Raw genomic sequence first — 27,500 nt, 5'->3', positions numbered from 1 at the left:
AAGGATTCTCCCACCCGATGTAACAACTAAGGACTGTGCCGTTAAAAAACCTCACAGCTGTATGAAATCTCACGCTGTGCCAGCGGAATACCGTTACTTCTGACAAACATTGTCGTTGTAGATATGCGTGGCATGTTTGCTCTGAACAAACGGTTTTCTGTCGACAAATGAACATTTTGTGTTAATTAGTCCTGCTTCAGACACAGGGAAGTGAACAGGAGTGCAGGTTGTGATTATCTTTGTTGTTGATTCACCTGAGTAATTTGGCGAGTCTTAGTAATGAGGTGTTTTCGATAGCTGCATGTGCAATAGTATATTGCAATTGCGCATTCGTGCAGATGACAAATGATCACTGTTGTAACAGTGGTGATTGAAATCACAACATTATTCGTCCTAGAATGGAAATTTACATGAAGAAAGCTCGACCGCTAGCAAACAAGCAAACAAACGATCGATGGATCATCGATCGATCTATCAGTTAGTCAGTCAGTCAGTCAATCTGCCAGCCAGTTGGTCAGCTTGTCCGGTAATCAGTCCGTCGATCATTTGCACGGCAATCAGGCAATCAAACCGTCAAAAGTCAAACTGTCAATGAATATATTAACTGTGTGTTGTCGGTCAAGCTAGCCGCACCGCGAGTTAACTGTCAAAAACAGATAACACCCCAAGTGTTGAACGCGCTAAGGATTTCACTAATCTGTTAATAAATCGGTCAAGCAGAAAACAGTGAGTAGTCCTGTAACACGTCCAGCTTAGCTGTCGGAAAGAATTATCCTCATACTCACAAGTCAACGCGTTATGGTCAGTTGGTGTTAAAGAATATATTGGGAGGCTTGCGAAAAGATCGCAAAAGAAAAGTGTGTGTGTGTGTGTGTGTGTGTGTGTGTGTGTGTGTGTGTGTGTGTGTGTGTGTGTGTGTGTGTGTGTGTGTGTGTTTGTGGGTGTGTGGGTGTGTTGTCTGTGTGTCTGTGTTGTCTGTCTGTCTGTCTGTTTATGCGAGTATGCGTGCAATTTTCGTTGAATTTACACATTCTAGCAAAGTGGATATTGTCTCGTGCCTTTTACTGTTCTAATCTCTGACCCCGATCCATTTCACACATTGTCTTTTAAATGTTATACAGTTGTCCAAACATTATTGAGAATGTTGCCTCTTATTTTAAGCAGGTTTTATATGTTCGTAACATACGAAGTCATGGCAAATTTTACATCAATGTAAAGGTTATCTAGAGCCCTTTCTTAGGCGGGTGCTAGGCAGTAAGAGTGAGATGAAGATGGATGCCACCACAACAGGCCTGTCATGTTAAAGGATGACATAGTCCTATTTAATTAGTGTAATTACTTCCAGGGCTTTTCCCATCGTTGCGGGGATGTATAAATTAAGCTTCCTGCAAAGTTTTAGGTTTGAAGTCCTTACCAATTACGAGAAATAATTAATTCTTTATTGCATTGTTTAGCAACAGTTCTCCAGGACTTGGGCTATTTTTAGACCGTCAACACAGACAGTACAGCTTCGTCAATCCCCGCGTGAAGGAAATCGCTCACCTTCCACGTGCAAAACGTAGTGATATTGACACGCCAGATTAGCGCGGTAGCGTATTGTGCTAAGCAGGAAAGCGCGCTTTTCTGTATTCTTGTTAACTTCGCAATTTCCGGAAAGCATCCACTTTCACTTTGAGACTGTTCTGTTTACATTCGACACTATCAACACCACTTTGCAATACTGAAATAATTTTTTCTGTGTTGGAAAGCTACAGCCAATCGTTATTATAGGTACAGTTTTATAACATTATTGGCACATGTAAACAATATGAATTAATTAATGAACGTTACGTATATGGCAGCCTTTAACATGCCACTGTGTATTGTGTTAACATAGCATATTGTATTGTGTGTTAACTTGGCATATTGTATTGTATGTTGACAGCCCTGAGGCGGGTGCTAGGCAGTAAAAGCGAGATGAAGATGGATGCCACCACAACAGGCCTGATGGCTGGCCGCCTGACGTCGGATGACATCCCCGTCCCGCCCTCACAGATCATCAGGGTCTTCCTCTGCTCCACTGCCACGGGTACGTGCTCTCTTCTGTTGAAATTGTCCTGTTAAATACGCAAGCAAGCTCTGTACGAGACCATTTTCTCTATGTATGGTTGTTGTTGTTGTTTTTCAAAATACAAGAATAATGATCACCATGGTTTAAACCCCCCCAATTCTTCTACTTCTTCGTCTTCTTTATCTTCTATTGCTGGTTTATTCGTTCTTTCATGCGCTGGTGCCACGTTCATTCAGGTCCGTTTCTGTTGTCGTAATGTTTCTTTCGTGCGCTGGTGCCACGTTCATTCAGGTCCGTTTCTGTTGTCGTAATGTTTCTTTCATGCGCTGGTGCCACGTTATTCAGGTCCGTTTCTGTTGTCGTAATGTTTCTTTCATGCGCTGGTGCCACGTTCGTTCAGGTCCGTTTCTGTTGTCGTAATGTTTCTTTCATGCGCTGGTGCCACGTTCATTCAGGTCCGTTTCTGTTGTCGTAATGTTTCTTTCATGCGCTGGTGCCACGTTCATTCAGGTCCGTTTCTGTTGTCGTAATGTTTCTTTCATGCGCTGGTGCCACGTTCATTCAGGTCCGTTTCTGTTGTCGTAATGTTTCTTTCATGCGCTGGTGCCACGTTCATTCAGGTCCGTTTCTGTTGTCGTAATATTTCTTTCATGCGCTGGTGCCACGTTCATTCAGGTCCGTTTCTGTTGTCGTAATGTTTCTTTCATGCGCTGGTGCCACGTTCATTCAGGTCCGTTTCTGTTGTCGTAATGTTTCTTTCATGCGCTGGTGCCACGTTCATTCAGGTCCGTTTCTGTTGTCGTAATGTTTCTTTCATGCGCTGTTGCTCTAGATGTTTCAGGTTGATTGAGATTATGGAATAGAGGTTTTGCACTCAAAACCAATGTGCTAGAAAACACATGATTTGGAAGGAAAACAGTCGGGAGGCTAGTATTACTGTTCATACTATAGTAGCTGGAAGTACCGACTCTTCGAAGACCACTCCAAACCTTTACAGAAGAAAAAGAGTGTTGTACCGGAATGTTTTCATACCTGTTCTTCACGCTTGGAGCGGGATATTATTGGGCGAAGTCCACTTCGCGGAGTCTACTTCACGAAGCTCGCTGCACTGGCATTGAATTTTCGGCCAAGGACTTCGGTCTCAACTAAGGATGGCCTTTAAAAGCCACGAACTGACAAACTATCTGATAGTACTCTTTTCTATTGATTTTTGCTCCGATGAATCTAGCTGTAAGGTAACAAGCACATAAAATCCCGAACTGACAAACAATTACATAATACTCTTTCTGTATTGATTTGTTTTCTTCCAATGAATCTGTGAGGTAACTGAGAGTAACGGAACTGTTTTCACAGCATTGCACCCACCGACTCGGCTAATGCAAATACGGGTGGGCGAAGGATGTAATGGGGTGTGACTCTTGTTTTGCAGACTCGTGCACAGAACGCACTGTCTTTGTGGAGCGGGTGTACCCGAAACTGAGGGAGTATTGTCGGCACCGCTATGGCCTGGAGTTCCAGGTTAGTCAGTGCGTGTGTTGGAGGGGGGGGGGGGATGTGTGTGTGTGTGTGTGTGTGGGGGGGGGGGGGGGTAGGGGGAAGTGTGAGTGTGGGTGAATGACGTGGGAGGCGAGTATCTAAAGTTCGTTTCAGTGTGTGTGGATGTGTGTGGGTGTGTGTGTAAGTGTGTGCGCGCACGCGCGCGTGCGTTTGTGTGAGTGTTTGTGTGTGTGTGGGTGCGTGCGTGTGTGTGTCTGCCTGTCTGTCTGCCTACTTGCGTGTCTGTCTGTCTGTCTGTCTATCTGGTATTTCAAAGTTGTTTTGCCAAATGAATTAATCAGTCAGATATGTTTGTATAAGACGAGCATGTTCACTCAAAATGATGATATATGTTCTAAACGTTAACCTAAGAACAATTTTCGAAATGAAAACAAATACTACTAGAGTCAAAAACGCACTTCTAGTTCCTACGCATTCATTCTTTTGTTTTGTGGAAACGGTACCAGTAGAGCCAGTGGAATAAATAGTTTTCGTTTGCTGGTTGTAATAAGCCTTCCGAAAGTAAGAGGCTGAGAGGCAATACAATGTGTGTGTGTGTGTGTGTGTGTGTGTGTGTGTGTGTGTGTGTGTGTGTGTGTGTGTGTGTGTGTGTGTGTGTGTGTGTGTGTGTGTGTGTGTGTGTGTGTGTGGAGCGATACCCAGACAATTACTGGGAAGATTCTTATGAAACTTGTGTAACTTGCCCGGCCTCGCAAAAAAACTCTATTTACACACAAAAAATGACTTTTTTGACTAGTGTAAATAGCCTGACCTAGTGTACAAAGCTATTTACACAAGTTTTGTGTGAATAACCTTTAAAGGCTATATGCACAAGTAATTGTGTAAATAGCATTGTCAACAAGGCCAGCTATTTACACAAGTAGGAAAAGTCATATCTTGTGTAAATAGGCTAGGCATATATATGTTACAGGCAATCCGTGAAGTTAGGAAATTCGCGTATTTCCTGATTCATTTAGGAAATTCATGTAATTCGTAAACAGCTCAGGAAATACATGAATTTCCTAAAATATTTAGGAAATTCACGTATTTCCTAAAATAAAACTCCAACAATTACATGGATTTCCTGATCTATAAATACACCCAAACGAAGGGCGCCGAATACTTGTGTGAAATACTTTTTTCCCAGACACGCGAGACTTTTATTATGCACGAACTGTGAACTATTCACGAATTTTCTGAAAATAAGAGACGATTTGTACACGGACTATGAATTTGTTGTCAATCTGCCAGGAAGTTGAACAAGTGTTCACAAGTTAGGGAAATGTGTTGTGTTTACTTTTATTATTCTCGTTTTTTAATCCCAATAAATTATGTTCATATGATCGAGAGTAGTATAATTTTGTGAATAAATGCATTTTTTTAAACTGTGTCTCCGTGCCATGGAAGTCTCGCGTGTAAAAACAAATGCTGATTCAAGCAGATTTTATTGTGTGTGCAAAAGATGGCGCAAGTTTACTTGATGATGATGATTCTTAAAATTTGTTTCCCACAGGAACTAGAGCCTATTAGGGACATGAGGTGTTTATGCGCTAAAAACTTTACTTTGATTATGCTAACTGTTTTAGTCCAATATGTTCATAATTATGATCGAGAGTAGTACAATTTTTGTGAATAAGTGCATTTTTTTCTTCTTCTTCTTCGTCGTTCGCTCAGACAGTCTGTCATGTGAGCGTAGATGCGTTGTGCTGCCGTTACGCGCCTGACAAGTCAGGCCCAGCACATCCGACTTCAGCTTGTTTTTATATCAGAGTGTTCGCTCTCCTAGATTGATTGCTTTACCGGGCTGCCGAGTTCAATCTACCCGTAAGTGCATTTTTTAAACTGTGCCATGGAAGTCTCGAGTGTAAAAACAAATGCTGATTTTACTTTTGTACTGCATTTGTTTAAAGTGTTTCACCGTGCCATGGAAGTCTCGCGTGTATAAACTAATGCTGATTCAAGCAGATTTTATTGTGACTGAAAAAGATGGCGCAAGTTTACTTGATGATGATTCTTAAAATGTTTGTCCCACAGGAACTAGAGGTGTTTATGTGCTAAAAAGTTAACTTTGATTATGCTAATTGTTTCAGTCCAATATGTTCATATGATCGAGAGTAGTACAATTTTGTGAATAAGTGCATTTTTTAAACTGTTTCCCCGTTTTATTAAATAATAATTGAATAAATGTAGCAAAATGAAAGGGACTATTTCTCATTTCTTTACAATTTTCGTGCATCGTTTGGGTGTATTTATAGATTAGGAAATCCATGTAATTGTTGGCGTTTTAGTTTAGGAAATACGTGAATTTCCCAACTCTTTTAGGAAATTCATGTATTTCCTAAGCTGTTTAGGAAAAACATGTATTTCCTAAATAAATCAGGAAATACGCGAATTTCCTAACTTCACGGATTGCCTGTAACATATATATATCTGTTTTATTTGAAGACATTTTAAAGATAAGACTTATGTTCTCTGTAAGAGCATCTTAATTGCAGGCATTTTTGCATTGCATGTAAATTAACACCCACACACTCACTGGATACCTATGATACTTCAATGGTTCAAAAAGAAGGACAAAAACAAGTCGCGTAAGGCGAAAATACAACATTTAGTCAAGTAGCTGTCGAACTCACAGAATGAAACTGAACGCAATGCCATTTTTCAGCAAAACCGTATACTCGTAGCATCGTCAGTGCACCGCTCATGGCAAAGGCAGTGAAATTGACAAGAAGAGCGGGGTAGTAGTTGCGCTAAGAAGGATAGCACGCTTTTCTGTACCTCTCTTTGTTTTAATTTTCTGAGCGTGTTTTTAATCCAAACATATCATATCTATATGTTTTTGGAATCAGAAACCGACAAGGAATAAGATGAAAGTGTTTTTAAATTGATTTCGACAATTTAATTTTGATAATAATGTTTATATATTTAATTTTCAGAGCTTGTTTTTAATCCAAATATAACCTATTTATATGTTTTTGGAATCAGAAAATGATGGAGAATAAGATGAACAAAAATTTGGATCGTTTTATAAATTTTTATTTTTTTTTACAATTTTCAGATTTTTAATGACCAAAGTCATTAATTAATTTTTAAGCCACCAAGCTGAAATGCAATACCGAAGTCCGGGCTTTGTCGAAGATTACTTGACCAAAATTTCAACCAATTTGGTTGAAAAATGAGGACGTGACAGTGCCGCCTCAACTTTCACGAAAAGCCGGATATGACGTCATCAAAGACATTTATCAAAAAAATGAAAAAAAACGTTCGGGGATTTCATACCCAGGAACTCTCATGTCAAATTTCATAAAGATCGATCCAGTGGTTTAGTCTGAATCGCTCTACACACACATACACACACACACACAGACACACACACGCACATACACCACGACCCTCGTTTCGATTCCCCCTCGATGTTAAAACATTTAGTCAAAACTTGACTAAATGTAATGACTCGATACTCTGTATGTACACGGGCGCTGTACAGTGACCTTGGTGCAACGCTCAAGATGCACCTGTAAAATTAAGAAAAATAAACGAGGGCACTGCCATGGCATCTTCTTCATTAGGCCAAAAAAAAAAAATTGTCTGTTTCTGGTAACATGGCTAAAAAAAATAGGGTCGGTAGGTCGGGATATTTTTTTTTTTTTTTTTTTTTTTTTTTTTTTTTTTACCCCAAATGTAGACCAATAAAACTAACTTTAAAAATCGCGCAAAGAGACTGGATTCACTATACATAGAGACAAGACACTCAACACATTTACAAATCGTCAGCGGACTTTCGTTTTCACACGTTTTTGTTGTTCATTTTCTCACCCTGTCCTTTACCACCAAAAAAAACAAAACATTTTTGAGTTTGGAAAAAAAAAAGTTTAGGGTCGGCGCCGAAATTTAGGGTCGGTCGGGTGACCAGAAACAGACAATTTTTTTTTCTTGGCCTTAGACGAATTCTGAAGGAACTGAAATCAGGGCTCCCCAAACTGTGCGTCCCTGCGTCCTATACGCCCTAGAACCCGAAAGAATCAAAAGAAATTCATGGAGGGGGTCCCGGGATGCACTAAACCTGAAAAGAGTGTCTGGGACCAGGGACTAAGGCACTTAATATTCGTTACTGTATTCAGAGAATGTTCAACCAAATCACGCAAATGTACGGAGTTGATTAGGCCAAACAAAAATATATGTTGGTTTAGGGTAACGTGACCAAAAGAGATAGGGTCGGTAGGTCGGCTTTTTATATTTAGTCAAGTTTTGACTAAATATTTTAACGTAGAGGGGGTAATCGAGACGAGGGTCGTGGTGTATGTGTGTGTGTCTGTCTGTCTGTCTGTCTGTCTGTGTGTGTGTGTAGAGCGATTCAGGCCAAACTACTATACCGATCTTTATGAAATTTTACATGAGAGTTCCTGGGATTGATATCCCCGAACGTTTTTTTCATTTTTTTGATAAATGTCTTTGATGACGTCATATCCGGCTTTTCGTGAAAGTTGAGGCGGCACTGTCACGCTCTCATTTTTCAACCAAATTGGTTGAAATTTTGGTCAAGTAATCTTCGACGAAGCCCGGACTTCGGTATTGCATTTCAGCTTGGTGGCTTAAAAAATAATTAATGACTTTGGTCATTAAAAATCGGAAAATTGTAAAAAAAAATAAAAATTTATAAAACGATCCAAATTTACGTTCATCTTATTCTCCATCATTTTCTGATTCCAAAAACATATAAATATGTTATATTTGGATTAAAAACAAGCTCTGAAAATTAAATATATAAAAATTATTATCAAAATTAAATTGTCGAAATCAATTTAAAAGCACTTTCATCTTATTCCTTGTCGGTTCCTGATTCCAAAAACATATAGATATGATATGTTTGGATTAAAAACACGCTCAGAAAGTTAAAACAAAGAGAGGTACAGAAAAGCGTGCTATCCTTCTTAGCGCAACTACTACCCCGCTCTTCTTGTCAATTTCACTGCCTTTGCCATGAGCGGTGGACTGACGATGCTACGAGTATATACGGTCTTGCTGAAAAATGGCATTGCGTTCAGTTTCATTCTGTGAGTTCGACAGCTACTTGACTAAATGTTGTATTTTCGCCTTACGCGACTTGTTTTTTCCTTCTTTTTACATTTAGTCAAGTTTTGACTAAATGTTTTAACATAGAGGGGGAATCGAGACGAGGGTCGTGGTGTATGTGTGTGTGTGTGTGTGTGTGTGTGTGTGTGTGTGTGTGTGTGTGTGTGTGTGTGTGTGTGTGTGTGTGTGTGTGTGTCTGTCTGTCTGTCTGTCTGTGCGTGTGTGTATGTATGTGTAGAGCGATTCAGACCAAACTACTGGACCGATCTTTATGAAATTTGACATGAGAGTTCCTGGGAATGATATCTCCGGACGTTTTTTTCTTTTTTTCGATAAATGTGTTTGATGACGTCATATCCGGCTTTTTGTAAAAGTTGAGGCGGCACTGTCACACCCTCATTTTTCAATCAAATTGATTGAAATTTTTGTAAAGCAATCTTCGACAAAGGCCGGACTTCGGTATTGCATTTCAGCTTGGTGGCTTAAACATTGATTAATGACTTTGGTAATTAAAAATCTGAAAATTGTAATTAAAATGGTTTTTTTATAAAACGATCCACATTTACGTTCATCTTATTTTTCATCATTTTCTGATTCCAAAAACATATAAATATGTTATATTTGGATTAAAAACAAGCTCTGAAAATTAAAAATATAACAATTATGATCAAAATTAAATTTCCGAAATCGATTTAAAAACAATTTCATCTTATTCCTTGTCGGTTCCTGATTCCAAAAACATATAGATATGATATGTTTGGATTAAAAACACGCTCAGAAAGTTAAAACGAAGAGAGGTACAGAAAAGCGTGCTAAACCACTACCGCGCTGAGCAGGCTCGTCAGTTTCACTCCGTTTTGCACAAGTGCGTTCAGTTTCATTCTGTGAGTTCCACAGCTTGACTAAATGTAGTAATTTCGCCTTACGCGACTTGTTTTTCTTCTTTTAATTTAGTCGATTTTAAAGGAGGGTACTTCCCTTAGTCTCGGTATGATTCGCAAAATGTGCAAAAGTTTTTTGTTTTTCTTGATGAATGAAAAAAAAGTTTTAGGCTGGGGGGGGGGGGGGGGGAGGGAAATAGGGTTACCCTAAACCAACATATTCTTGTGTGTGGCCTTAACAGACATGAATCAAAAAACAAGAAAGGTAGGTTGTTGGAACGTTTATTATTGACAAAACAATACATTCACAGATATTTCGACCCAACGGTCTTTTAAGTGAACAGACATAGAGAATACTACATGGCTTGCTGTGTCGTACCTGTAATGTTTGATGGTGTGTGTATTATGAAGGATTCACTCGGATTGTGGACTCAGGAGACAGAGGTAAAATACATGTGTGTTTATTCAGCCATCTTAGTTAGGGAAGAGGGGGAACCACTCTTCTGGTTATAGTACATGTAAAGTAGGTGGTTATCTCCCATGTACTGATATTTGGTATTGGACATAAAACATAGATTATGTTTTAGCAGAATGTTACATCTCCCTTTCTTTCAAATGAAAGTTATCATAATATGTAAAATAAGGAATTGACTAGATTTTTTTTCACATAGATTTAGCATTAATACTGTCTGGTATTAGAATGGCAATTATAATTGTTTGCAATAATACTGTAGGTAATGAGACATTGATTACACTTATTATTGTCTTAGCACACAGTCACAGAAATATTGATGCGTGCTTGCAGTTCAACACAGTGTCTTTCAGCAGTGTCTTTACACAAAGGAAATTTGATGCGGGTCGGTATTAGTCAATTGCATCCTTCAACAGTGTCTTTAAAAAAAAAAAACATAGCACAGTCCTAGTGTGAGGTGTTTGCATGTTTGTACATATGTGTTTGTTGTCTAACATTCAATCATTTCAAGAAATGATGGTGCACCGCAGTAAACTGGTGAGAACTACATGTCCATTTTGTCTGGTGCTTTGACATGACGGCCTGACTTGGTGGTGTAGGCACTGGGCGCTGGCGGGGCTGGTGGCACATCGGACTGGACATCAGCTGGTACAGGCTTGGAGACTGCTGGGGCTGCTGTTGGGCTGACCGGCTCTGGTGTTGGTGGCGGTGAAGGCAGTCTGGACTTCTTCAGGAACCGGCGGTTGCGGCGGTAGGTGCTGCCGTTGCTGGTTTGCACCACGAAGGATCGTGGCTGGCTGCTGCAGGCGGTGACGGTGGCTGGCTGCCAGTCGTTTCCCTTCTTCAGCTGGACGTGTACAGCGTCGCCGGGCTTCACTGGTGGTAGGGGTCTGGAACTGCGGTCGTAGTACTGCTTCATCTTGGTCTGCTTCTCGTTACGTCTGGCGCTGACATCTGCAGGTCTGATGGTTTTGGGTTGCAGGTGTTGCTTGGTGGTGGGCAGGATAGAGCGCAGTTGTCTACCCATCAGGAGTTGGGCTGGGGAAGCCAGGTTGTCGACTGGAGTGTTGCGATATTCCAGGATCGCTTGTAGAGCGCTGGTGCCACTGGCCTTGGCGTTGGTCATGATGTCCTTGACAGTATGGACTGTCTTTTCTGCTAGGCCGTTGGACTGTGGGTAACCAGGACTGGATGTTGTGTGCTGGAAATCCCAGCTGACTGCAAATTGCTGGAACTCTTCTGAGCCAAACTGGGGTCCGTTGTCGCTCATAAGCGTCTCGGGGATGCCATGTCTTGCGAAGTGTGAGGACAGCTTCCGGATGATGGTGGCAGATGTGGTCGTGGTCAGCTCGTCGACTTCAAAATATCGGCTGTAGTAATCAACTGTCACCATGAAGTCTTTCTTCTCCCAGGTGAAGAGATCAGTGCCGATCTTCTGCCAGGGACGGGTTGGGACAGTGTGGGGTAGGAGAGGTTCTTTGGGATTGGAGTTCTGTTTCTGGATGCAAATAGGACAGGAGGCGACAGTTTTGTGGATTTCTGTAGACATTCCTGGCCAAAACAGAATTTCTCGGGCCCTCTGCTTGGTCTTTTCAATGCCGAGATGACTGGAGTGGATTTTGGCCAGCATTTCGGGACGAAGAGCGAGTGGGACGAGGATTTTCTCTCCTTTGAAGATGATGCCATCGATGATGGATAGTTCGTCTCGGTGATTGTAGAACTCTTGTATCTTGGGTGGACATTCTTGCCGTTCATCAGGCCAGCCATTTTGTATGGCTGCCTTCAGCTGATGGAGTTCTTGGTCGTCTCGCGTTGCGATACGCAGCTCTTCCATCTTTTTGTCGCTGACTGGCAGTTTATTGATGACGCTGTGTACCTGGATGTTGAGGTCAGCTTCAGTGTCATCCCCAGGCTCGGCAGGAATGAACTTCCGGGAAAGAGTGTCGGCGACAGGGATACTCTTTCCGGGGACGTGTACGATCTTCAGGCTGTACTTCTGGAGCTGTAGAAGCATGCGCTGAAGTCTGGGTGGTGCGGCTGCCAGGGGCTTTTTTGTGATGCTCTCCAGTGGCTTGTGGTCAGAGTGGACAAGCACTTCACGGCCGTAGAGGTACTGGTGGAATCGGCGGCAGCCAAAAAGTATCGCGTACAGTTCTTTCTCTATTTGGGCGTAGTTTTCTTCCGCCGAGGTCAAGGATTTCGAGGCGAAGGCCACAGGGTTGCCGTCTTGGAAGATTGCAGCTCCAAGTCCAGATTTGCTGGCATCGACCTCGAGTCTGACTTCCTTCTTCGGGTCAAAAAAGGATAGGATCGGTTTGCTTGTGATTGCGTTCTTGACCTTCTGCAGGGCAGCTTGTTGCTGTTCATCCCAGATGAACTTGACGTCTTCTTTGAGCAGGTCTCTCATCGGCTTGGTTGTCTCTGACAGCTGTGGGGCAAACTTTGCTAGGTATGTGATCATCCCCAGCATAGTGTGAAGCTCTTTCTTGTCGTTGGGTGGGGGCATGTCTTGGATTGCCTTTACTTTGGCGGGGTCAGGTTTCAGACCCTCAGCGGTGATGAGGTGGCCAAAGTATTCAACTTCTTGGGCTCCGACTGTCAGCTTTTCTGGGTTCAGTTTCAGGTTCTTGGAGGCTGCTCTGTTGAGTGCGTCTCGGAGATTGGCGTCGTGTTCTTCTCGTGTCTTGCCGGAGACGATGACGTCGTCAACTAAGGGTGTGACTCCAGGTATTCCTTTGAAGATCTCGTCCATCTTCCTCTGGAAATCGTCTTGAGCGCTGATGACTCCGAATGGAAGCCTGTTGAATCTGTAGCGACCAAAGGGAGTGTTGAATGTGGTGAGGTATGATGATTCCTCGGTGAGCTTCATCTGCCAGTATCCACATTTCGCGTCTAGCTTTGAGAAATATTTGGCGCCTGTCATCTTCGAGAGAGCGTCTTCCAAAGTCGGCATGGGGTAGTGTGGTCGCTTAATGGCGGCGTTGAGGTCCCTTGGGTCTAAGCAGATCCTCAGCTTTCCATTTGGTTTCTCGACGACGACCAGCGAGTTTACCCAGTCTGTTGGGGTGGTGACTTTGGAAATGATGCCTTGTTGTTCCATGCTATGGAGTTCTTCTTTCAGCCTGTCTTTCACTGCGTGTGGGACTCGGCGTGGTGGATGTACGACGGGCGTTGCTTCCTCCTTCAGGTGTATGGTCACCTCTCCTTCCAGTTCTCCTAATCCTTTGAAGAGTTGGCCGTGCTGGCCGATGACGCTGGCTTCTGTCATGGGAGGAGTGGTGCCGATGGCTAGGATCATCTTGATGACGCCTAGTTGTATGCAGGCTTGCAGTCCCAGGATTGGTTGGGAGCTGGCGGGGGTGTCTACAATGTGAAAAGTGCCCTTGTATGTATTTCTTTTGTAGGTGCACTCCATTGTGATCTTGCCCTTGACTTGCAGCTGTTGTCCTGTGTAGCCGTAGAGTTTGTTGTCATTTGGCTGGAGCGCAGGCTTCTCGGTGAGTTTTTCGTACACCGTTGATGGGAGTACATTCACCTGGGCTCCTGTGTCGAGCTTGAACCGGACGGTGTCCCCTGTGTTTGTGTCGACATTTGTGTATGCTGCGTTTGGCTGATCTTTGCCACTGGTAATGGCGTCGATGTAGACTGATTCTTCGTCGTCTTCTTCATTGATGCTGTGTATTTTCTTCTCTCCTTTCTTCTTTGCAAGGCAGACTTTTGCGAAATGGTTCGTTTTCTTGCAGAACAGGCATTGTTTGCCGAAAGCTGGACATTCCTTTCGTCCGTGTTTCCCTCCGCAGTTTCTGCACTTGAAAGTGTCATTCTGGCCGCTCTGCCGGTGGCTGTTTGGAGGGCTGTGTCTCTTCCTCCTGATGGCGTCGATGGTTTCACCGCTTGCTGCCATGGAGGCAAGATGCTGTTTTGTCACTTCGTGGGTCGTCGCGATGCAGATGGCGTTATCCATCGTGAGGGCGTCACCCTCTGTCAGCAGTTTCTCTCTGACTTCTTGCGACTGGATACCACAGACGATTCTGTCTCTGACCATTTCTTCGGGTTTATCGTACCCGCAGTCTTTGACTAGGTTTCGTAGGTCAGTTATATATGATTCTAGAGGTTCTCCTTGCTGCTGCTTCCTCTCTTGGAACATGTATCTGGTGAACAGATTGTTTTTCTTCGGGGCAGTGTATTTTTCGAACTGAGCACACAGGTGTGTCATGCTCTGGCTGTGCTCCTCTGACATTCCCCATGAGTTAAAGATGTCTCTGCCCTTTTCTCCTGCCCAGATGAGGAGGTAGGCACACTTCTCAGAGTCAGTTGCCTTTTTCAGGGGGCCAGCAAACATCAGGTCCGCATGCTGCCTGAATTTCTTCCATTCAGCATGCAGGTCTTTCTTTGACCAGTCAATCTGAGGATGGTTCTGCGTTGCAGACATTGTTTTATACACAAATATGGGTCGATTGGGTAAGAAAAGTCTCTGTACTTAGCTCTGACACCATGTAATGTTTGATGGTGTGTGTATTATGAAGGATTCACTCGGATTGTGGACTCAGGAGACAGAGGTAAAATACATGTGTGTTTATTCAGCCATCTTAGTTAGGGAAGAGGGGGAACCACTCTTCTGGTTATAGTACATGTAAAGTAGGTGGTTATGTCTCTTCCTCCGACTCATAAGCGTCGCTTATGTCGCTCATAAGCGTCTCGGGGATGCCATGCCTTGCAAAGAAGAGAGGAGACAGAGGTAAAATACATGTGTGTTTATTCAGCCATCTTAGTTAGGGAAGAGGGGGAACCACTCTTCTGGTTATAGTACATGTAAAGTAGGTGGTTATCTCCCATGTACTGATATTTGGTATTGGACATAAAACATAGATTATGTTTTAGCAGAATGTTACAGTACCAGATTTACACGAGTTGTTTTTTTAAATATTGAACTGCGAGCGAAAGCGAGCTGTTCACTATTTGAAAAAAGCAACGAGTGTAAATCTGGTACGATACAGCAAGCCATGTAGTATTCTGCTTATCCTACATACTGTACTTACGTGCATTTTACTAAAAATGTCCTGCAGTCGAGGCAGCTAAATTGAAGGCGCTTGTTTTGGAACCTCGATCTCTTCTAAAGCCTCATGCAATATAGTACGTCAAAGTAAAGAAACGTCACTCTGAAAGTGTGGCGTGGCGTGTTAGTTCTAAAAATTCATCGAGGGTAATTAGCGAGCGCAATTTTTTTTCTATAATGACGTTTGTCTCGGTGACTTTGGCAGTGGAAAAACAGGTCCCTGCCAGACTTGCTTGACATGACCTCATTTGCATGATATACACACGTGTGATTTGAACGATTATTATCTCACGAGTGTCTCTCTCACGTTTGTAGGATAAAAACAAATATTCACACAAAACTTATCTTCATAGAATCAGTTTACGTCCACTTGTCAGGAAGTCGAGCGAATGAATTTGTTTACGTTTAAAAAAAAATATGGATTTGATTTTGTTCGTTTTTTCCTGGGGCATTTTGTTTTCTTGTGGTATTGTCAGTAAGGGAAAATTGACGCTAAACGTTGTTGTTGCAGATGGTGGATTTAGCATGGGGAATGCCTGCAGAGCAGCAAGCGCTGGACAAAGATCTTCCCACCATGAAGATCCAGGAGATTCTCAATTGTCAGACCTTGTCAGCTGGTCCTAACTTCGTGGTAAGTTATCCACTGACGGGAAGACATCAAGGTTTCAAGGTTTTATTTCGGCTTTAGGCCCATAGGGCATTTAAGCAAACAAAAATACACAATTAAGTCACTCGCACAATGAGAGTGCACGCAGGCATAGCAAACAGTGTAGTTAATTCTTTCTTTTCTTTATTTGGTGTTTAACGTCGTTTTCAACCACGAAGGTTATATTGCGACGGGGAAAGGGGGGGAGATGGGATAGAGCCACTTGTTAATTGTTTCCTGTTCACAAAAGCACTAATAAAAAAATTGCTCCAGGGGCTTGCAACGTATTACCTGGCGATGGCTTTTGACTGTTGAGAGGAACGGCGATATATGCATAAACCGTCGTCTGCTACGACCCTTGCGTGACCCTGCTTCCGGGGGATCTTGTCTTGATGAAAAAAGAATTCTTTTATGATTAAAGAATGTTTGTGTAACAAGCTGTCAATTTATTATTTAGATTTTAAAAGTTAGGTCTAGCGCAAAAACGCACCACGGTCCAAAAACATTCTGATAATCATCGATCCACGGCTATCGCCAGTTTACATCGATAGAATGAGACCCGAAGGGAAGTAACTCATTTTTGACCTGAGTTCCGGATGGGTCCAAAAAGTGTTCGAGACAATCTGCAAAATTAATTCTTTACAAATTGCTCGCTCTTTACGTAGGGCACCTAGGATGTTCCCGTTTGGTGAGCGTTCAAATGGAAGGGTGTTTGTACGGTGTGTAAAAACCTGACAGTATCTGTGATGGTTTACGGGAGGCTTACTGTCCGGGCGTGATTTCCGGTATTCATATTCATAACAGCCGTCCAGCACCAAAACGAGGCGCCATTGTTGTAGAGGAGCAAGTCCACGAAAATAAATTCTTTGAAAATTTCTCACGCTCGACAGAAAGCAGCCAGGATGTTCCCGTCCGGTGAGAGTTTAAATGGAAGTATGCTTGTACTGTGTGTAGACGCTCGGGGAGCTCTGTGATGGTTTACGGGAGGCTTACTGTGCCTTTAAGCAAACTCTTCCACAACCCATAACCAAAACCGACCGATTTATTCCCGACAGTTCGTGAAAGCCATTTTGTAATGCATGTTTGTTCTGTAATTTTTTTCTTCCCCAAATATACCCGTGTAAGCCTCTTGCATGACTCCATTTCAGTATTTTATGGATGTGGTTTCTGTTTTATCGGATGTTGAAACTATTTGCCCATAAAAGACCGCTCACACCAAGCCGGGTGACTATCAAATATTTTATGTGCAATTACAGAATTCCAGTTCATGCTGTTGTCAATATTGTTATTCTCCTCTTGTGTGATTTGAAATATTAGTAAAACTCCTGCTTGTTCTGCTGATATTATGAGTTACGTACGCCGGAACACGTGGTTTCCTGCATGTATTTGCATTTTACTAGGTCCTGAATATGGATAACTTTTTGTTTTAAACTGATTACTAGCTTGTATTCTTGTGAAGAAGTTTTATTTTATGCTTGGTACTAGTTCTCTCTTCAGTTAACTTTTAGGCCTAGTTAGCACAAATTAGCTTCGATAGACATTAAGCAAAACCAAAATACAGAAAAGTTCACAACTGTTCCATATAAGAAGCCTGGGCACCTATAAGCGTCAAATTTAGAGTGAACACTGCCAGAAGTGTAAAAAAAAAGAAAAAAGTCTGAAAGCCTAACCGGTCGTGTGGTTAGTGCATCCGCCAACCGGCATAACGGGCAGTTCGTAAGTTAGCATCCGCAACTGTTTTGTTATTCAGATAGGTTAGCTGTGGCGAATTAAATTGTTTTGAGCGCTCTAGCACCGTTAGTTTGTCAGAAAAAGAGGTGGTCCATATAACTAGCCAGTCCATATTAGGGTCCCTTCCCCTATTTGTCTTTTGCATCGTTCTGGATGCGCACGTGTGTGTGTGTGTTATAAATGGGAAAGCTGTATTGATTTGTTTCGAGTTTGTTTACACATCGCTACCTGCTTTCAGGTATTGACTCAGTTGAATAGTGCAAATAGATCCTAATATTGCCCAGGCGGACATCCGTTGAAGCATATTGTATGTTCAGTTTAAAGCTCTGGCACTTGTTCAGATTTGCTTTGATGTGTTTGCTTTTAAATCGTTAAAGGTATGTTCCTTCCCGTGACAATCATCTTGTAAATCATCACAGAACTGTCCAGGCTTTTACACGGGATAAGACAATAATTTACCTTGGACTCACACCACACTGAAGTTCCTACAGTCCGGCTGCATTCTTTGTTTGCAAAATCTGATTTTTTTTTCTGAACTACGTATTTTTTTTTAACACAGACAGCTGTAACACTGTGGGATATCGTTTAAGGGGGGGGGGGGGGGGATTCACTGTGCACAGGAAGTAGCTTGGCTGTAGATATTTGTTATAAGTATCTAAGGATGCTTCTCTCCCCTGTAAAAACTTGGACAGATCTGTGGTGGTGTAAATGTTCGTTTTGCACGGGAAGGGGGGTATCTTTCGGGTTGACCAACTGGCCACCGTTTTTTTGTTGTGTGCGTGTGTGCGTGTGTGTTTATTGCTATTGTTTTTGTTACCGATTTGCTATGTTTCTCTTTCTAGGCTTTCATCGGACAGAAATACGGTCCTCTACCACTGCCCACCTCCATAGTGGCTGAGGAATATGAAGTCATACGAGTGGCACTACATACTCACCGCGCACGCGACACGCGCAATGCGCCCTTGCTGGATCAGAGCTACGTCATCGACACCAACAGCGTGCCGGCTGTCTACGTCATCAAGGACGTCAGCGAGATCATTCCAGACATCCAAAACGTAAGCCTGAAATAAATAAGTATTCTCAGTAACAGTGAATGTGAGTTGCTCATCGATACATTTATTTAGATATATTGTAAATTAAGTACGTTCGAACATTGTTCCAGTCTTTCTTTTTCCACAAACACTCTTTTACGTGCGCTCTTTTACACGAGTGACATATATGTGACCCTCCACCACGGAATGAGTCGCATTTCACCTTTTCATGATTTTCATATTTTTACACGTTCTTAAAGAATTTTTTATTCTCTATCCAGTGGTAAAAACCGTTTTAGAAAAGAGCGAAAACTTTTTGAGTTATAAGCCTGTGACTAAGGTGACCCCCACACTGTTACCAGACACTCTCCGGACTTAAACTTTTAAATTGCAACTTTGTTGCAAAAAATTATTGCAACAAATTTCAAACCCAAATTTAAGCATTAATCCCCGTGTCATTTTATTAACACTTTATTTGCCAGAGAAGGCCGTTCAGGTAACCTTCAGGATTACCATTTGGATTAAATATTTATTTTACAGGGACCACGTGACCGCCGCTCAAGTAAGGTTACCCTCAAAATCGACCAGACAAAAACGGAAGAGGCGAATGAAAAATTGACAAAAAATCACAATAGGCAAAACTTTGCAACTTTGACATACGAGAAGGAAGTCAAACCAATTATCTACCCTGAACAGATTGTTTTGTTTTGCTACCTTGTGTATTTCGCGTGCTATGCTATTCCTACTGATGCAGGTGTCGATCGCAAGAGCGGTCAAAAACGGGACTTTTTGCGTCATTTTTGACTCACATGCGAAGCAAAAGTGAGTCTATGTACTCACCCGAGTCGCCGGCCGGCCGGCCGGAAAACTTTAACGTTGAATATTTCTTGGACACTATTCAGTCTATCAGTACCAAATTTGGCAAGATGGTGTATGATGACAAGGCCCCAAAAAACATACATAGCATCTTGACCTTGCTTCAAGGTCAAGGTCGCAGGGGCCATAAATGTTGTCTAAAAAACAGCTATTTTTCCCATTTTTCCCATTTTCTCTGAAGTTTTAGAGATTGAATACCTCACCTATATATGATATATAGGGCAAAGTAAGCCCCATCTTTTGATACCAGTTTGGTTTACCTTGCTTCAAGGTCAAGGTCACAGGAGCTCTTCAAAGTTGGATTGTATACATATTTTGAAGTGACCTTGACCCTGAACTATGGAAGATAACTGTTTCAAACTTAAAAATTATGTGGGGCACATGTTATGCTTTCATCATGAGACACATTTGGTCCCATATGATCAAGGTCAAGGTCACTTTGACCCTTATGAAATGTGACCAAAATAAGGTAGTGAACCACTAAAAGTGACCATATCTCATGGTAGAAAGAGCCAATAAGCACCATTGTACTTCCTATGTCTTGAATTAACAGCTTTGTGTTGCATGACCTTGAATGACCTTGACCTTGGGTCAAGGTCACATGTATTTTGGTAGGAAAAATGTGTAAAGCAGAAGGTCAAGCATGTGAGTCGTATGGGCTTTGCCCTTCTTGTTTAGGGGTATCATGACAAAAAAGTCTGCACTTTAGCAATGACTTAGTGGATTGCTTTGAAACTTTCAGAATATTTTACCAACATACTAGAGATACTTCGAGCGAAATGATTAATTGTTACAGGTGTTTGTTAAAATGTTATGCAATTTTTCGAAAGAAGTTTTTAATCTCGTCATAGGATTGTTCGCTTGGGTCCAAAAAAAATGTATGACTTTGCATGTCTTTAGAAAAATGATTGATACACACACTGCTAAAGTTTTATGTGCGTGTAAGTACTGACGCAAATTTGCTGGACCAGTAAACACGCTACATATTTAAGCGATGATTCTGGTGTCACAGCGATGCCCAGCCAAGCGTGACCGTAGCATGTGTTAAGAGGCACGCAGCGATAATTAACAGCTGTAAGCGCGAAACAGCGTGAACGTTCCATTTTTTCCTCATGTGTTTGCATGACTAGCAAATTAACACCAACAGCTCTTGTTGGAATCGTTACTAATTGTTGTAAATTATGAAGGGATAACTTTTCCATCCAGCACTTGTTGGGTTTCAGAAGATCAAGATTAAAATCGCCCAAAAGTATAATTTCTCTGGATTCAAGGCTGACAGCGTCCATCATGTTATCGAAATTATCAAACCAGTTAACATGTTCAGCTGGATTCCTGTAGCAGAAACCGGTCAAGACTGGCGCTGATTTACGCAATTTTAATTCCAGCCATATTGTTTCAACCGAATGTTGCTCTAAGTGATGAAGTCTATGAAACGTTAAGGACTCGTGGATATAAACAAGCAAACCAATTTCTTTTGTTGATGATGGATCTCGACGTACGACATTATATCCTTCAATCTTAACTTCCACATCTGTGATATTGCTGTTAAGTCTCGACTCAGAGAGTCCAAAAATGTGAAAGTATTTGCCTGAGTTGAGAAGAATAGCTGCTACCTCATCAAGCTTATTTATGGCATGATTAATATTCAAATGTCCAACTCTTAGACCGTCTTTAACGGGCCAGGAATTCGTAGATACAGTCATGGACTTATTAAACAGTACACAATGAAAACAATCTCTGTAAGAGAAAATGAGTGAGTAGAAATCTCGTAGAATACAAAAAAAAACAAGAACAATTCAAATTAATCTAGAAAACAAAGTTTAAAAAAGAAGAACAAAGATGTATGCACTGTAAAGGCAGGAATCTGCAGGAAATGCACAAGCAATTCGATAAACTCGATCGTACTTCAACCGTCACAGAAAAGTCAATTTTCCAATGCTCCAAGGCGCTGGTGGTAAAAAAAAGAAAGAAAAAAAAGAAAAAAAAGAAAGAAAAAAAAAGAAAAAAAAAGAAAAAACAAAAAACAAAAAACACCAACAGCTACACGCAAATGAAAATTAGACAGAATCTGTATCAATCATTTATCTGTAGATATGCAAAAGTCATGAATTTTTTGGACACAAGTGAACAATCCTATGACAAGTTTAACAACATTTTCCGAAACATTGCGTCACATCTGGATAAATAACCGAAACGATCGAAACTTTCGCACAAAGTATCTCTAGTATGTTGGTAAAATATTCTGAAAGTTTCAAAGCAATCCACTAAGTCATTGCTAAAATGTAGCACTTTTTGGCATGATACCCATATAAATTGACGTAAAACGTTCCGTTTTTGACCGCTCTTGCGATCGACACCTGCATCAGTAGGAATAGCATAGCACGCGCAATACACAAGGTAGCAAAGCAAAATAATCTGTTCAGGGTAGATAATTGGTTTGAATTTCTTCTAGTATGTCAAAGTTGCAAAGTTTTGCCTATTGTGATTTTTTGTCGATTTTTCATTCGGCTCTTCCGTTTTTGTCTGGTCGATTTTGAGGGTACCCTTACTTGAGCGGCGGTCACGTGGTCCCTGTAAAATAAATATTCAATCCAAAAGGTGATCCTGAAGGTTAAGTGAACGGCCTTCTTTGGCATATACAGTTTTAATTAAATGACACAGGAATTTATGCTTTAATTTGGGTTTGAAATTTGTTGCAATAATTTTTTGGCCAACTTTATATTAAGCCTGGCGCAGAACCGCGCGAGATGACATGCGACTCATTTCGTGGTGGAGGCTCACATATGCACAAAGAGCTGTGTTTGTTTAAAAAGCGCGATGACTCAGATTGCTGAATACGCATGTTCATCTGTTTGCCCGTCCGTCAGAGATGTGTGTGATGTGTTGACAAGAGTCAGATGGCAGAGAGTGGCAGAAGCTAAAAAGTGATTTGTATCTTGCTACGTTACTATTATTTGTGACTAGATGTAACTGTGCAGAACTAGATTATTCTATGAAAAACAGTCATTGTATGGATGACTTTCAGGAGAACGAGGAGGTACGTCATATGGAAGAGAGCCCGGGGCAGGAGCTACAAAATGAACTGTATCTTGTTACGTTATTACATATGTGACTAGATCTAACTATGCAGTACTAGATAAATGAGTAACACTGTCAATGTATGAATTACTTTCAGAAATCGCTGGAGTTACAGAAGGATTTGTGTCTTTGTGAATTAGATCTGTGACTGACAATAGCTGATGTTTGTGTGTGTGATTTTCAGGACAACGAGGAGGTTCGTCAGGTGGCAGAGAGCCAGTGGCAGGAGCTACAGGAGTTGTTTAGAACTGTGACTGACAACAAGGGATATTGTATGATTTTCAGGAGAAAGAAGAGGTTCGTCAGATGGCAGAGAGCCAGTGGCAGGAGCTACAGAAGGAGCTGTTTAGATCTGTGACTGACAATAACTGATGTTTATATGTGTGATTTTCAGGAGAACGAAGAAGTTCGCCAGATGGCAGAGAACCAGTGGCAGGAGCTACAGAAGGAACTGTGTGTCTTGCTACAGAAGGGGGCGGAGCTGGCCTACCTGGACGGTGCTCTGGACAGTGATACCAGGTCCAGATACTATATGTCAGGTAAAGATTCCTTCTTGTGTGTGTGTGTGTCTGTGTGTGGGTGTGTGTCTGTGTGTGTGTGTGTGTGTGTTTTCTCCATCAACAATGACTGTAAATATAGTCACACCAGTACATCTGTATATAAATAGAGAATACTACATGGCTTGCTGTGTCGTACCAGATTTACACGAGTTGTTTTTTTAAATATTGAACTGCGAGCGAAAGCGAGCTGTTCATTATTTGAAAAAGCAACGAGTGTAAATCTGGTACGACACAGCAAGCCATGTAGTATTCTGTTTATCCTACATACTGTACTTAAATGTATTTTACTGAAAATGTCTTGCAGTCGAGGCAGCTAAATTGAAGACGCTTGTTTTGGAACCTCGATCTCTTCTAAAGCCTCGTGCAATCTATTACGTCAAAGCAAAGAAACGTCACTCTGAAAGTGTGGCGTGACGTGTTAGTTCTAAAGATTCATCGAGGGTAATTAGCGAGCGCAATTTTTGTTTCTATAATGACGTTTGTCTCGGTGACTTTGGCATCATAAGCAGTGGAAAAACAGGTCCCTGCCAGACTTGCTTGACATGACCTCATTTACATGATATACACACGTGTGATTTGAACGATTATTATCTCACGGGTGTCTCTCTCACGTATGTAGGATAATACATATATATAGTACATCTACTTTGTTATAATTGTTCTGACGTGTTGTACAACAGTCTTCCTCCAAATTTCACTTTATTTATAAAAGCACGGAAGCTTCGCTTGTGCTCCATAACTAAAATTAATTGTACGAGTAATCGCAAAATAAAGTCGTTTCAACCAAATATTGAATACAGCAGTGTAAAATCACTCTTATGACAGACCTAGAGAAGGAAGTCCACCTGGGCATTGACAACAGCGACAACCCGCACAAGCGCTGCGTGCTGATCCTGCGCGACGTCGTGGACCTGAAGAACTACATCGAGGACCCGCAGGCACCGGCCTTCGCCGGGCTGGTGGTGAACGAGCACAACGGCCGCCTGGAAATGGACGCGGAGGCCCAGAACCGCCTGATCAGGTTGCGGAACAGGGCCCGTGGGCTCATCTCCGACTCCAACACGCTCACCCACGAGGTCCTCTGGAGGTTCGAGGACGTCATCCACCCTGAGCTGCACCATGAGTATCTTGAGGTGAGTGTGTTAGGGTGTAGTTTGAAGGTTTTTGAAGTGTTGATAAAGTCTGAGCAAGAATGTGAACGATTCCGAACTTGACAAGTTTGGCTAGAAGGGGCTGACCTTGCGTACGTTTAAGCCGTATCAACTACACACAAAAAGGAAACCCAGTGCCATAGAATGTTAGAGACGGAGAGGGGAAATAAATATCAACACAAAGAAGAACGTTGGAGACGGGAAAAGTCGTTCGTTTTTCGCAGTGGTAAAAGGTACAGTGCCTCTCGTGCATGGTTTATGCCCCATCTGTAGTCTTGGTCTTGTCATGTCCCTGCAGGGTTTGTTGAAATGCCCGATGAACGAATAATCTTCTGGTTTCTGGTTAGTAGGGCATTTCATTTTCCACAATCTTTACACATTTGTACTTATGAGCTTAAAGGCCAACATCGGCGCGCGGCAGATGTAGCTCGAGTTGTCTTGTGCTGGCAACGCTAAATTTAGCTCTGTATCCGTCTACTGTAACTAGGCTCGGTCTCCTGGAGACGGATGTTCGGCTTAAACAGATATCATCTTCTTTTATTTTATTTTATAGAAACTATGCAGTCAGCTGCACGACGTCCTTCAACGGCTGGTAGACGAGTCTGCCGCAGACCTGCTGCAGAAGCAGAAGCTGCCCATAGTGGCACAGGAGGCCATGCAGCATTGGTCGCGCTGCAAGCGGGTCACAAGCGACTTCTACCCGTGTCAGTCACAGCTGCAGCGGTTGCAAGACTACGTCACCGGGTTCTCGGACAGACCGCTTGTGGTGCACGGACCGTCTGGCTGTGGCAAGACTAAACTGGTGTCGAAGTTGGCGTTGGAGGTAAGTATCGCTGTGTTTTTAGAGAGAGAGAGAGAGAGAGAGAGAGAGAGAGAGAGAGAGAGATTAGAGAGAGAGAGAGAGGAGGGGAAAGAGAAACCTAGTGTGTGTGTGTGTGTGTGTGTGTGTGTGTGTGTGTGTGTGTGTGTGTGTGTGTGTAGTAATGAGCTTGTGTCAAAGTTGACGTTAGAGGTACGTAAAACTGTATATTGAATAACAAAAATAAGTGAGGTTAATCAATGGAGCATTTAGACATTATACTATACTTCACAAGCACTTCTGTCGAGTTGTCTGTTTGTCTATGACGTGCTTGTGACCAGTTGGGAGTTTGTTTCGCTGTGTGACTGCTTCCGACTGCGTCTGCTTGAGGTCACCGACCACCCTCTTTCCCGTCACGATATAACCTTCGTGGTTGAAAACGACGTTAAACACCAAATAAAGAAAAGAAAGAAACCACCCTCTTTTCCAATCCGTGTACCAGTATTTATCATTTCATTTACTCTATTAATTTCATTTAATCTATTACAGTGATGTGCCTTTTTTGAGTTGCGCAAGATTTCCTCTGTCAGATCATTCCTGACACTCCAAGCCACTGTTCAACTTGTCTCCTCTCTGATCCTGAGTCGACTTGACTACTGCAACTCATTGCTTGCCGGCCTCCCCACTGAAGAACTTGATCGCTTACAGAGAGTCCAGAACAGTGCTGCAAGGCTCATTCTGCAGAAGTCTAAGAAAGACCATGTCACTCCCCTACTTACCACCCTTCACTGGCTTCCTATGAAGTATAGAATCGAGTACAAGCTGGCTCTGTTAGGGTACCGCTGTTTTGAGAAATCACTTCCCCCCTATTTGTCCCATTCCCTCAGTATCTACGAGCCATCCCGTTCTCTCAGATCCTCCTCTGAAAAACTCCTTCGCATCCCCAAAACCAGGACCAAGACCTTTGGTGAAAGAACCTTTAGGTACCAGATTCCGACCGTCTGGAACTCGCTTCCAAGTTCTATCCGTGACTCCAGCAGCCTTTCCTCCTTCAAAACACAACTCAAAACATACCTGTTTCGTAAAGCCTTTGCTTAGCCTGAGTAGACTCTCCACAACTCTATTCTGTTTTGGAACTCTCTACCCTGCATGTGCTTTATGGTCTATTTGTCAATGGTATCTTTGTGTGTGCGCGTGCGTGCGTGTGTGTGTGTGTGTGTGTGTGTGTGTGTGTGTGTGTGTGTGTGTACTTTTAACATTGTACGCTAAGTTTTGCTTAGTGCTTGGGATCTTGGTGTTATGTCTCAGTTAAATGTATGCTTTGTGTGCTTGTTGATTTGTGCTAGTTTATTCTATAATGAATTTGTAAAGCGCCTGGAGCCAATTGATGGGACTCGCGCTATAGAAAAGTTATTTATTATTATTATTACACCCCCGGTATAGGGGTGTGTATAGGTTTCGGTCGATGTGTTTGTTTGTTTGTTTGTTTGTTTGTTTGTGTGTTTGTGTTCGCATATAGATGATAGATCTCAAGAATGAACGGACCGATCGTCACCAAACTTGGTGAACAGGTTCTATACATTCCTGAGACGGTCCTTACAAAAATTGGGACCAGTCAAACACACGGTTAGGGAGTTATTGGTGGATTAAAATTATACAAGGACATATAGAGGCACATATTAATGGTCAAAGGGAAATAACCATTCTCACTCAGTCACTGCCACCAACTGAGAAGGTTATTTCCCTTTGACGGGGGTGTTTTTCCTACCTCGGAGGAATTTCTTGTTATTATTATTATCCCAGTGCTGGAAAATTCGGGTCGCTTCCTCCCAGTGGAAAGCTAGCAGCAACAAGAGTCGCGCTACCCAGGTGTGTGCGTATTTAGGTGTAATCAGCTACCTGCACTTGTGGCAGAATGACCGAGGTCTTTTACGTGCCACTGTGGTGACACGGGGGAGGGACATGGATTCCGTCTCTTGGTCTGTGAGAGAATGTGAATATGCCGTCACAACCAGCTCATCTTTGTCCTACTTCTCTACTCGTCAGGTGTCAGAAATGGTTCCGGGCAACCTCCTCTGCTTAATCAGCTGTATGACTGCTTCTGTCTAAGTCTGCTTGAGGTCACCGACCACCTGTTTCCCAATCCCTCCATCCGTCACCCGGTATGTGAACATACCATCACAACCAGCTTATCTTTGTCTTATTTCTCTACTTCATATGAAAACGAGCATTAACTGAATAAGCGGAGTCCGCAGGGGAAAAAAAAAAAAAAAGTCCGTGAATCATGTCCATGCCCAGTGACCTCGATCGCCCCACACGTGTCAGCCCGGTGTGGTGCACAGATTTTTTTATTTTTTTTAATCTCAGCCAGTGTTCAAACTGGGTCATCAGCTCCTCGAAAACCAGACAGCGAGACTGGTTAACTGTAGTCGTGCTCTGTGATATCTGCACGGTCTTCCTACCGCCGGCTCAGTTTTTTTGTTTTTTTGTTGCTGCAGTCATGTAGGCCATGTCCAGTTATACGCTTTTGAACAAACCGTTTTCATATGTCAGGTGTCAG

At 42.3% G+C, this 27,500-nt stretch overlaps 1 protein-coding gene across 1 annotated transcript in view; it reads left to right on the top strand.

Moving 5' to 3' along the window:
- LOC138967344 (NACHT and WD repeat domain-containing protein 2-like) overlaps nt 1-27,500 on the top strand; it is a gene marked incomplete in the record, with an annotated part of 65,724 nt that overhangs the window by 10,490 nt on the left and 27,734 nt on the right. The window contains 8 exon segments of the mRNA XM_070339868.1: nt 1,925-2,068; nt 3,480-3,568; nt 15,580-15,699; nt 18,288-18,500; nt 22,825-22,969; nt 23,816-24,123; nt 24,695-24,964; nt 27,494-27,500. The exon segment at nt 27,494-27,500 is cut by the window's right edge and continues 233 nt beyond it. Of these exon segments, the coding sequence (XP_070195969.1) occupies nt 1,925-2,068; nt 3,480-3,568; nt 15,580-15,699; nt 18,288-18,500; nt 22,825-22,969; nt 23,816-24,123; nt 24,695-24,964; nt 27,494-27,500 (1,296 nt within the window).

This window comes from Littorina saxatilis, linkage group LG5 (genome assembly GCF_037325665.1).
Source record: "Littorina saxatilis isolate snail1 linkage group LG5, US_GU_Lsax_2.0, whole genome shotgun sequence".
In the NCBI taxonomy this organism is placed as follows: Eukaryota; Metazoa; Mollusca; class Gastropoda; order Littorinimorpha; family Littorinidae; genus Littorina; species Littorina saxatilis.
Note: the sequence above shows the minus strand (reverse complement) of the source record. Positions and strands in the feature narration are given on the sequence as shown.